Here is a 12,757-nt window from a genome sequence, read left to right as displayed (position 1 = left end):
CATCAGCTGTGTACAGTTAGAGAACTATGGCATTTGACTCCAAAGTGCTCTCGCTGACTGCTGAAATCGTATTTCTATATGTTGGCACATCAATTTGGGATCCTTTGATCTGGAAGTCACTCCAGATTCATCTGAAAATAGTCTTTTTGCTTTGGTTCCAAGTCAGATGTGAAATGTTAAAATCTTCCTTTCCAATGTCAAAAGACAATAGATGAGTATACTCAAGAGCAGAATTTGACCCTCATCTTTTTCCGTAACTTTCACTACTGTACAAAAAAAATACATATATATTTTTATTTTACTGCCAGCTCCCAAATACAAGTATTATTGGTGATACTTTCAAATATGGCTTCTGAAACACTGATTTTTATGGCCTTCTTATTAATCATTGACTATGTCCTCCAAACCCTTCTCTCTCACATCAGAAGCTTCTGACAATGTTAGAAATATTCTCCAAGTTGTGAAATACTCTTTTTGTGCTTCTATGTCCTTCCGCTTTTATACCATACCACTCATCTCTAAGACTCATCCCAGTCCCATTAAATTCAGCAGCAGCAGGATAAAGAGCCAGACATGTAACTTTTTCTTAGCTTCAGGTTTGTAATTTGAGGCTGCAGTTTAGAAGGGATGGGGAAAATAAAAACTAATCCAAAGAAAACGTAGAGTAAAATACACAGTAAGTAAAACTATATAAATAAAAAATCATTTCTAAAATATATGTGAAATAAATGGCTGACAATCTAATAACATACACCAGTTTCAGACAGATTCTTGTCTTCACAGATTTTTCAATCAAGTATCACTGAATCAGAAGATTTCTAGATGTCGAAATGCTAGCTATAAATTTATCTAAATTAGAATCAAAGGGTTTAACAATCACAATAATTAAATTTGATTAAGGTATGAGGTATTGAAGTTAATTTGGTATCATAAGAAAAAGTTAAGCAAACAGTTTAATTTATGTGTAATGTGTCCCAAACAACCTCGCCAATTTCATGAAATATAGTGTTATATCTCTTGATGATCCTGGCAAGCATATGTAATTAAAAATAAAACTTAGCATCTATAGCCTTTCCTTTTCTTCTCCTCCTTCCAAATATCTGCAGGTCCCAAGCCTGCAGACACATGCTTGTCTGGGGAGTCCTGCAGGCTTAGACAACTCACAAAATTAGCCTTACTCATACGTACTGAAGTGTTTATAGCCTCGAACCCGAATCCCCAAGCTTGCAGGAAAGACTCTCCCAAAGAGGTGACTCCTCAAAACAAGAGAACTTCGGTATAAAGTATTTATTATTTTGAAATATAAATGTAAAGTTGCAGAGGGGAATTCTTATCTGAAAGACAAGATGTTTCTAAAGAAAATATTAGGCACACGCATAGAAATAGTGGATGGGGATCATACAGAAATGAAAACTTGTTTCATTAACTGCCCAGAAAGAAAAAACTAGTAAAATATCAAATAAAAAGCAATGTCTGGGGTAGTCAACACCAAGTTACAAGTAAATAAATTGTTAATCAATAGTTTAATTGGAGAAAAAAAAATATCTCCAGCCTTTGTTCTCAACAGCAAAGGCTTTTTATATTTCTAATGTCAATTTTTTTTTAAAGAAGGAAAATATGACTGTTACTATGGAGTAAATAAAAAAGAGGATTAACATTTATTTTTAAAATTCATAATTATTTAATAACTTCCATATTAACAGATGACAGAGTGATAAAGTGGCAGTATGCTGCTCTGACAATTTTTTTTTCCTGATCCAACATTGTTTAACATTTAGCTTCCACTGCTAACCTAATGGAGTTATTTTTTCTTCCTATCTGGGGTTATATTCATATGAAAAATTCATCCTAAACCTGTTTTTTGGTTCCGAACGTGCAGGAAACTTTTGTTTGCTTGGGGCTGAGCCTAAACTTGGGAGGTTTTATGCATTTGAATTGCCCTTATGAAGCCAACAGGCTAGATCCTGCTTACGTGTAATGGGGGTAGGTTCCTGGGACAAAGCAATATGAATTGACTGTTATTGAAACATGCAATTCATCTTTGTTTTATCAGCTGCAGCAGGCATTATGCACTTAATATCAATAACCCCCCTGACTAGCTATACCAATAACAGCAGAGCAAAGTTTTAATTTTTTCCTTTGCTGTCTCCTTCATTATAAATTTGGATTTTTTTTTCAAAGGATGTAAAGGAATAATACTTGTAATTGTCAGTGCTAATTTCTGCTCTCGCCACCCAAAAGAATACTTTGATTTATTGGAAACAAGAATAAGGCAAATTAGGTATGGAAGGGTAGTTACATACGGCCCTTACCCACATGGGCTTGGAATCTCTATCACACCTACCAGGCAGATTTATCTTCCCCCCTCCGCCCTCCAGAAACATACTCACACAGAGGACCCTTAGCTAAACATACACAAAGTTTAATTTTCGTTAAGGCTTACTGTTTGTAGGCAAACGCATTTCTTAAGCAACTATTTGAAGACATCCTCCAGGTCTCCACTGCAGTGCTGCTTAACTTAAAAATAAATAAAACAAAGCTATTACAGAGATTCCTTCAAACAAGAAGCCAAGTCTGCATTCACCATGCATCCAGAGCTTCTGATTTGAAAAAGAGACTCCCAGAGTTTTTGGTACCTTTTTGATGTTTAAGTTTGCTTCTTATACTTTTAGCACGTGGTTTGCTTCATTTTTGTTCCTCCCCAACAGACAGACAAGCACCAGCCTTGATGCCGGCCACCACAGCTCAGAGGGACTTCCCATGTTAAAAACTTCTTGTGGCTAAACATCAGGAACGTTAAAAGTAAATATTATTCTATTCTGATGTTGACCCAGAAGTTCTAACCCAGCAGATACATCCTCCTATCCCAGCCCAACAGCATTACACTAAGACTGCCTTTTGGAGACCAAATGGGCACTTCACTGTGCTCAGCTAGCACGATCTGCACCTTACAGAGCTCTGTAGATCCAAGATCTTTTTACTTTGAAAAGATATTATTCAAACTCCACACTGCTCAGAGCTCCTAAAACTGACAGAAAGCAAATTGAGTGGTTTCCTTCTTGAAGTCCTTTCCCAAAATTCCATTTAGACTTCACCACGGTTACCTTTTGGAAATCAGAAGAAGAATGTACCATACCAAGAACTGTCAGTTTCTGTACACAGTTATTCTTTAAGCTGATACTGAAGTGCTGTTAAGTTTGGGAACTGAACGTAAAGTCAAAAAGCAGTGGCCTAAAATTGTAAACTTACTGGGGTTGGACTCCCAAATTAGATGGCAGGGAAGGGCAAGCCACTAAATAAAGACATTTAAATCAAGGAGCAACTGTTTGATGTGATGTCTGTGATATGAGCAGGTTCACAAGTCCACCTGTGAGAGTAACTAGTATTTTTAGCTCTATAATCAAGTCAGTGGACATCATTAGGAAGAAGTGAACGGTAAGGTAAGCAGGATTTGGCCCACGGTTCCTACGTATGAGAAAAGTTCTTCTCCAGTGACACTTTGTATACGTGCTCATGACTTCTCAGCCTGTGTGCCAGAGACATTACAGTCTGCTTCCAAATAAAAATCGTGACACGAAGTGATCACCAAAATAATTTTGACCTTCAAGGACAAATTAAAATGGAAAAAAAAAAATAACAGCAAAAATTAATCTGCTGGTTTTCATATGGATATCTAAAGGACACCTATTCCTCTAAACATAAAAAATATATGATTGTGCCTAAAGACCACCCATACACTGTTCTCATCCACAACTTCACACCTGTCTACCCAATGCATGCAGCAAGCCACAGTAAGACCTATACAAAACATCTGGTTTTGTACATGGATAGATGGATGGAAACAATGTACATGGCTACACATGCACACACACACACAGAAATCGTGACAGCTGTTCCCTCAAGTAGAGGAAGCCACTGAAGGGACTGATATTACATCTATACTATTTCTTGCCAGTGAAAAACTGTCCTTAATTTTTAGTGAGCTCTGGCTCAGCTTTGGTTAAATTATGTGAACGGTGTGCACCTTATTAACACGTATGTTCAACCATTTTCAAAGCAACTCACTGGAACAGTAATAGATTTGTGAAATCCCTTTTCATTATGACAATTTCACCATACAGGAGAACTATACTGCAGCATTCATGAGCAACTTAGAATTCTATTAACCTACCCAAAAGCTTTTGTAAACAAATAAGCAGAGGACAGATGCATTTGCTTCTATTTACTATTTTCAGGTACCATGCTTTTCCTATTTTTTAATGCACATAACACGTGCCTATAGATATGCACATGGACATAACTCCCCAAACACAGAGTGCTACTGTACTGGTTCAAATTTATACAAGAAATTCCTTTAGTAGGAATGAATCAAGAGACTGATTCAGTGCAGTAAAAGTGAAAAGCAATGAGCACTGTTTGACTGGGACAACATTAGCTAAACTTTCACATTTGGACTATGGGGGAGGCGAGGAGGGGCACGCTTATGTGGTACCTGTGGGTTTCTATTGTAGTATTCAGTGGTGTTACATGACTCAGGGGGGCTAAACTGTGGTCTTTTGCAGATCAGAACACCTAAATTAAGGTGAAAAGAAAAAAAAAAAAAGGTGAAATGCAATAAATCTTATTTTATGCTTTCTTCCTTTTCAATCTCACCAGATTTTTCTATTTTTTTTTTCTGATTGCTTTTCCTGCACATAATATATGCTTAGATTTAGACAGCAAATAAAATATCTAAATTGTGATGCTTCTCCTGTATGCGAGTATATATGAAATGAACAGAATAAATGAAGAGGATGAATATGCCTCAAAAGAAGAGGTCAAAGAAAAAATTCAGAGGAAAAAATTATCACTATTGAACCAGTACCTTCTACATACATGTCTAAAAGAGTTTTGCTAGTGGCCTCACTGTAGGGATAGGACTGACCACATAATCTTACGAACCATACAGAAAAGGTCTTATGCCAAAAGATACAGCAGGTTACAAAGGTTTCAGCATTCGTCTTCATTTAGGAATCCTTAAGCTTCTTCAAATAGAAGTACATGGGCTACATTTTGTTTACTGACTGCTGAACTACAGGATCTCCATTCTCAGTTTGACAGCTGCATTAGACATATATTTTTAAATCCCACTAAATTAAGAAAGGTCTAGTTTGACTATGAATAATCAGAGAAGGAAATAAGCAAGCAAGCTAACAGACAAGGCACCAGTGGTTTGCTCGATACAAGTTTGGAAGGTCTCTGTTTAGCTGCCAGACAATAACAGTTCGTAGTTAAAAAAAATAAAAATAGAAATAGAAAGTACCCCACTGTCAGCTTTTAACAATCTGAGCAGAAAGGACCTGGAAAACCTCTTGGAGGTCCTGGAAAACTCCTCTCATCCTCTGAATAATCCCTCTGACTTGAAGCAGCTGTTGTACCATGGGGCAGCAGGTTAATATTAATAAAACCAGCATATCCATTGCTAATGGCTTTGCTGTGCACATGGTTGGAGGACTGGTCATACCATGCCAGACCTACATTCTATAGAATCTACTCAAAATAACAGCTAACAGAAACATACAGAAACCAGCACCTTACAGAGAGGGCTTTAAGCTCTTTATCCCAGTTCTGCAGCTGGATGGTTGAAAGTGAAGTAAAGTTCAGCAAGAGCTTTATTTTCAATATGTCCAAGTGAAAAAGAGGGGGGGAAAAAAAATCTCAGATACAATAATGCTAGACAAAAAGCTGCAAGCATCTGTCTCTGTGTGCAGCACTTACTGCTGCAAGCAGCCCTGTTGTGGCCAGGCTAAGTCTGGTTAGAACACAGCTTGGAAAACAAAGCACCCAACTTGGGATGGGAAACCCTTGCTGAATCAGAATATAGTTATTTCACTTAAGAAACAGCTGCTAGGTTTGCAAATAAATGCAAAGCTTTGTGTCACAACAGGCTGCTGGAAAATAGAGCCAGCCATAAACTTTTTCCCTGGCTGCATGGTTAAATTTGGGGGTGAAAAAAATGAATGCAAGTTGCATAAATGCAGGCAACCACAGGTCAGTAAACAATTCTAAAAAATATTCTTGACTCCTGTCAAGAATGCTGTGATATAACAAGAGGGCTGCTCTGTACTTCAGTACAATTAACATAGAATGGGTCTCAAAAAGTTGGAAAAAAATTGTGAAATGAAATATAATTTTCCTAACGTGAAGTAAAACCTGTGTATCAGTAAACCATCTTTAACTTCTTTGCAAAACTTATATCCAGCAAGAACAGGTCCACGTTTTGCCTTTACTGTTCCTACTACGGATTTGCATGCACATGCATTTGTGGCTGTGTTCATGTGTGTATGTACACATCCATTTGTGCAGCCACAGAATAGTCTGTATGCACACACAGAGGCTTGCACTTTCAAAAATATGAAATAGGAAAAACAGAAGAATAGATTACAAAAAATGAGTCTGCATAATTGTAACAGGTTAAAGCTATTGCATAGATTTTTAAGTTTTATGTAAAAAATTGTCATTGCTTTTCTTACTAATTTTACTTCAGAAAACAAAAGCAGAAAGCATTAACAAAATGAGAGGGGAAATGCTGATTTCCAGTTTTATAGGCTTATGGCTGCATCTCATTCAGTTTGGCCAGTGAAAAAAATAATAATTAAAAAAGAAAAAAAAAATCAATTGTTCATCCTCCTGTCCTGGCCATTCTATCTCCTTGCTCTCACGTACTAAAACTAATCAGTTGCATTTGGCTATCTGACATAAAATATAAAATACTTTAAATGCTAGAAAATATATATATTAATTATCAATTTTTTTTCTAAGTGTTCTTTCTCACAAATATACTTAAAAAAAAAAAAAAAAAAAAAAAAAAAAAGAAGACGACAGGGAGAAACGTGAGGTTTTAAAAAGTCATTGCTATAGGTCCTTCATGCTGATCTTCAGGGTCTCACTTCAGCATAACACCCCGTACAGTGCAAGCCAAAAAGCAGAGCTCCCACATGGCTTCAGCTCAGTGCTGAGCTTCTGCGTCACACCATACCCAAGTAATCCAGCCTCTTAAAACAGTCTAAAGATGAAGGTGTGTGTGACCTGGGAGTACATGGACAACAATAGGTCCGGGTACAAATCAGTACCATCAATTTGGGATTTTTTTTAATTCTTTTTTTGCTTCAGGTTTTCTTTTTTGGTTCAGTCAGGCAGGTTGGCATTCTGCTACAACTGCATGATAAAAAAAATATGTGCATAAAAACATACAAATGCAGCCAATTGCTTAGAAAACTCTATAAGAAAGTGTAGAACACATATATATAAAAAAAAATATTCCTGCTGTTGCATGTCAGGTCCTTCATTCCCCATCTTGCTTGCCTAGGCTCATCGTGAAGCAGGGAGCACAAAGTCCCTCTATGCTTCACAGTTTCTGTGCTGTCTGTGACGTGCTGCAGGTGGGTAATCCATTTCTAACCTGCTATACTACCTGCAACACTCACACCAATCCCATGCAACAGGCACAGCGGCAAACGCCACACTGATTTACCTACAGAGCAGCTAAGGCAAAGAACCTCAGCATAAAACCCAGCAGAGGAGGAGGGGATTTTTCACACTTACATTGTCAAGCCCTGACATCTGCTTCCTCTGCTCTGCGGTGACCCTCATGACTGTCCCCATGCCAGCAGATAGTGACCAACCCAGCCAGCGATCACATCTTCTGGACCAGCCAGGCAGGCTCAGGTCATCCCTCTACCTTCTGCCCTCACTCCTCAGTTTGGCTACTAAGTTCACCAGGAGAGCTCATCTTGTACCCTGAAGGAAACGAGGTGGGAGGAGCAGGGCAGCAGGGGAATCAGCTGAGGGCTCACTCCAGAACAGGTGTCTATAGGCAGGGATGAAAATCTGAGAGACAAAATGGAAGGAAAAGTGAGAGATTGTGCACGAGCCTGAGCAGAATAGAGGAGAAGAAGGAAGAACTAAGCAGAAATAAGAAGGAAACAGGATTATTATTTTTTTTAAAGGTGGGGAGAAATAAGAACTGTCTTGCCACATTCAGATCATTAATTGCATTGAGTCATTTTTCTACCTGTGCTGCATCGTATTTTCCCAGCAGATGTTCCTGTAAGGGTAAGGTGGGTGAATGAAGAGCGCTGCTCTGTGGAGGGCGAGTCTAAGGACCAACAGCGGGCAGATTTTTTTAATGCCTGTCACTCTGCTAATTTGCGTCTTTTTCTGGCTTCTTAAATCCTGATTTGGAAGGGAAAAGAAAGTTACCAGACATATTGTCAAATACCAGCGTTCCCAATGCAATCTCATCTCTCCCTGCATTTCAGCAGGCCTCTTTCCTCTCTCATTTTACCTTCTCAAGAGGAAAACCGACTTCTCTTCCAGCCTGGAACCCTCCCCAGCCCCGTGCATGAGATGAGCAAGGAACCACACCAGCCATTCTACAACAGCACTGAGCACCATGCCCCAGCGGGGAGACTTTTCCTGCACCACCTGTGCTAGGGACATACCAACGGACAGCAGAGCTGTACCAAAATTAACAGTGACTATCTGAGCTATGCTGGCCAACGTGTGGGCATAGCCTGGGACTTCTAACAGGTGTATCTAGATTTTTTCTCATTATTATAACAGAATAACGGGTTACGTACATTCTCCCTCCACTGCTCCTACTGGTTCTCCCTTCATTTAAATCCCTGCCCACTTCTAATGTGATCAAACATAACATAGACACACGTGTGGAAAATTAACTAAAATGTGGTGACGTAACTAAAGAGATGTAGAAAGGAAACCAGAAGGTGTTAGAACCTCGGCGTCAGTGTGCCACTGCGGCTGTGGGTGGCTATGCCAGATGTGCAGAGTGTTAACAAGTCAGCAGCCAGGTCTTCCAGGCAGAGAAAGGCGAGGGCATCGAAACATGTTGTGGCTGGCATTTCCCTTTGGATGCTCACAGCTCTTGTGTACATTAAGTTAGCATTGCTGACTACATATTCCATATATTGAGGTTAAACCACCGGTTGTGTGGCTGTTGGCCACTTCTCTCCAACCTTCTTCTAATTAACTGCCCTTCCTTGTCTTTAGTCCTCTTGTGGGAAATGCTGACATTTTTTCTAGATCGGATACTATGTGCCATTCACTCAGTGCAAGATCTAATACGCTCTCTTTTGGACCACTTTTTCATTTGCCTTCTTTCACCTTCACTGAATGTGGATGCTGATGTAGGCACTGACGTACATCTGTACATTTGGACCCTAACTCAATGAGCTGCACATCAGCACACATTGTGTTTTTTTTAGTGCTCATCCCAATTCCTCTGTTGGAAAATATCCTGATTTGCTTCGGCAAAGCTGTAAGCTCAGGAGTGTGGTGGGCCCTAATTCAGGAGTGCTTTCTGCCTCCCACACCGATCTGGTGGAACTGTTCACACGAGGGCAGATAATTCAAGGAGGGAAAATGGAAGAATCACATTCTTTAAGAACTAGATATAATTTCTCCACAGCAGTTTCCCTTTCTTTTTTTTTTTTTTCTTCAACCATGCACTCATTTTGAAAACACATCATTTAAAACTACAACATTTTCAGATTTTTTTTTCAAATTCTTTTTTCAAATTCCCCTTTACAGAAAGGCTTCTTCACAATCTGAAAATGTTCAGGTTTCCCACGTGGTGGAACCTCATCTGCTCGGGCAGAAGCCCATGATATCTTACGTTATTTAGCATGGCATTATCCCAAGCTGTTTGCTTCCAGCACACTGAAAATAAGGGATGACGGGACACATTTTGCTGGACACACCCTGCCTTTATTCTTAGTAAACTGTTCCCTATATTTTCAGCCGAGAAAGTCGGGTTACTCTGAACTGTCTTGCTTTCTTTTCTCACTGGAGTGGCCACTTCCAGCTGGGGGAAAAAGCTGACTATCCCCTCGCAAAGCCACCGGTGGGTAGCGAGGTGGCCAACTTGATAAGCCCACCCCCTGAGACACAGAACTGCAGTGGCACGGCCAGGAACACCAGTGGAAAGTCTGTCAAATTCAGAAGACAAGCACTGGAGATGGAGGATGTGGTGCGGAGGCTACTGCCACCAGCACAGCATCACACAAACACGGGGCTCACGCTTCACCTCTGCCTGGACTCAAGGCAATCACCACTTCCCTCCTGAGGAGGTTCCTGCTGCATCCCAGTGACCAGCACAGGCACTATCTGCATGTCGCTGTGTGTCCTCGTCATCCTGCTCATGGCTTGGCCTCTGGCCACCCACACGGGGACAGGAGCACTCATGGGGAGCCACCTGAGTCGCACGGAGCCACAGGAAGTGGACGGTGTGTGCTGACCCCAGGGAGGTTCCTGAGGCAGCAGAGCTATGCTGTGAGTGAGGCTCGTGTCATGCTGCTAGCGTGACGCATTTCTCCACATGCAAATGCCATAATTAGTCAAGCATCTTCTATTGTCCTTCCAAACCCAGCCTAACGACAGCACCAAATACGCTATGAAATAAAAGTGGCGCTTCTTACTTTTAAGCGGGGATTTTGATTTTCACAGGAATGACTTTTGCAACTCTCTTCTACAAAATAGGAAGCTTGACTACCTGTAATTGAAATAAAACACTAAAAAAACCACAACAATTTTATGTACACATACTTATGTATTTTGTGAGCATGTATGCAAGCACGTGTGTGCGGCCAACCCTGTGCCTCTGTGTTTTGTTCTCAGAGGTGCTCGGTCGCTTACGTGGAAAATCGCCTGTATTTAAACCAGCTGCAACTTCCTCTCCTCTCTGTTCCAAACAATGTCTACTGATGCTGCTGCAGGTCCACATGCATCTCTTCCCTGAGAATTGATTGTATTTACCAAAGAATGCTGAAGTGAAAGAGCACAAGCCTCACTGCAGTCTTTCTCTGTCAGTCTGGCTGCTCTGGTGCTCCTCTCTGAAGTTTCATCACTCTACATCCCATATTTTCCCCCAAACTGCTTACTGTGTCTGCTGCAACACAAATCTGCTGAAGTTTCCTACCACCTCTACAGCTAATTAGGCTTCATCAGGGTTTTCACTCTTACGCTCCCTGCTGTAGATAAATGCAGTGGCAGCTAGGCGTGCTGCAAGAGCTGCTGACTGCATTACAAGTTAGCAGAGCAGTGCCAGTGGTCATGCTAACAGGTGATAATCATAACAGGAATGTTTTAGCAAAAGACTTGTGTGCGTATTGCCAGTGAATTAACAAATGCTGCTTGGCATTCCCTGAGACTCTCCTGGAATATAGGAGAGAAAAGAAAAAAAAAAAAAAGAAATAAAAGAGAGAGAGAGAGAGAGAGAGAGAAGCACTACCTTCTTATCATCTTGAGAGAAAAAGAAAAAAAAGAAAAAAGAACATCATCAAAATGAGCATAGCCCCACTGAAGCTGGAGTGGAACTAACAGTATTGGGAAAAGAGACGTTTGTGGAAAAAAACCTTGAAAACCTATATCTGAAAACTACTATCCAGCAAGTGCATAAGTATTGAAAACTATGCAAACAACCACCACAAAACGTGCCTGAAAATGTAACAGTAAAGATAAAAGTTAACTTCTGAGTGCCCCATATTAGAGTGGTCTCTGCAGACAGAAGTGAGATGGCAGCATACCAATGCTCACGCAAATATGAGATCCAAACGTGTTTGTGGCAAAAGATTTGAAAGAGAAAGAATGAGAACTGACGTGTGGACGATCTGTAAAAGACCTGAATGCTAACAAAAATTAGGGGAGGGAGGCAGGAGGGGAGGGTAACGGTGTTAATCATTATTTCATGAGGCCCGTACTCACAAATCAATTTTTTACAGATGGTTGGAGGTATTTCTCAGTCCCTCACTGACAGGAATACAGGAGGCTCCGAGGCCTTAAGCAGCAATTCTATTCATAGGCCCTTAGCCTTTACATAATTGTATTAAGTGCAGTAAGAGACGTAAATTAATGCACACTGACCCCACGCTCCTAGCAAAGTCTGCCCTGACCTTTTAGAAAACCTCAAGAGCAGTAGTGGTTTAATATCTGATACGATCTCTTTGGGGGGAGATTGGATGCTGCTCAGGAGGTGCTACGTGCCAGAGGACTTAGCAGGCCTTTCCATCCCACACGACGAGGAGCCGCTCTCCTGCCTCCCTTTCAATAAGCAGCCTGTCTATGCTGGTGGTGAGCGAGCCGACGTGAAGCACTGCAAAGCTGAGTGGTGCCTTAGAAGTGCATGGCCTGTGCCACGCAGAAGGCAAGCCAGCTCCCCACCTCTGGAGGCATCCGTCCTCCTGGCATCTGTGAGGGACAACGTCACTGTTGGTTTACAGCAAACTGCACAAAGAACCCGAGAGCCTTCCAGAAATTGGGTGCCAAAATGAACTGACGGAGATGGACTTCTCATAAAAGGCTTTCCTGCGTATCATAGCTACTCACATAATAAAATTCAAAATAATGTAAAGAGTTTTTTTTTTCTAGTTAGTGATCTATAAACTTTTAATTTTATAACAGGAGTATATTTCCCCTTCCTCTAAACTGTCCGCATTCGGAAATGGGATTGTAGGGCTGCCACCAAACAGACCGAAGTGGCATACATTCCTCTGCCTCACTGGGAGGAGGGCTCCTTATTTCTAAGGCACTGCTGGTAATTGCTTTGCCTCTCCTTCTCCTACCTCACGGCTGCAGTGGTAGCCAGAGAACTGCAGAGCTGTGTCGGAGATCATGGACGTGAGAAGGAAAAAAAAAAAAAGACAAGCCTACACGACTACATCTACGAGAGCAGCACATGTCAGACGGCACATGCAACTCA

The 12,757-nt window shown here is 40.8% G+C and overlaps 1 protein-coding gene across 10 annotated transcripts in view; it reads right to left on the bottom strand.

The window, feature by feature from the left end:
* LOC149917797 (uncharacterized) overlaps window positions 1-12,757 on the bottom strand; it is a 75,376-nt gene that overhangs the window by 42,228 nt on the left and 20,391 nt on the right. For 2 of the 10 annotated variants that reach the window (XR_016466824.1, XM_090140818.1), the window contains exon 1: window positions 7,585-7,725. The exons of the other annotated variants lie outside the window; for them this stretch is intronic. Coding sequence is in view for 1 of the 2 variants with exons in the window: in XM_090140818.1 (XP_089996944.1) it covers window positions 7,585-7,644 (60 nt within the window). In the remaining variant the exon portion in view is untranslated. Of the gene's footprint in view, window positions 1-7,584; window positions 7,726-12,757 lie in introns of those variants that run through there. 10 annotated transcript variants of the gene reach the window in all.

Source organism: Phasianus colchicus, chromosome 5 (genome assembly GCF_987193195.1).
Source record: "Phasianus colchicus chromosome 5, bPhaCol1.hap1.1, whole genome shotgun sequence".
NCBI classification, from domain to species: Eukaryota; Metazoa; Chordata; class Aves; order Galliformes; family Phasianidae; genus Phasianus; species Phasianus colchicus.
Note: the sequence above shows the minus strand (reverse complement) of the source record. Positions and strands in the feature narration are given on the sequence as shown.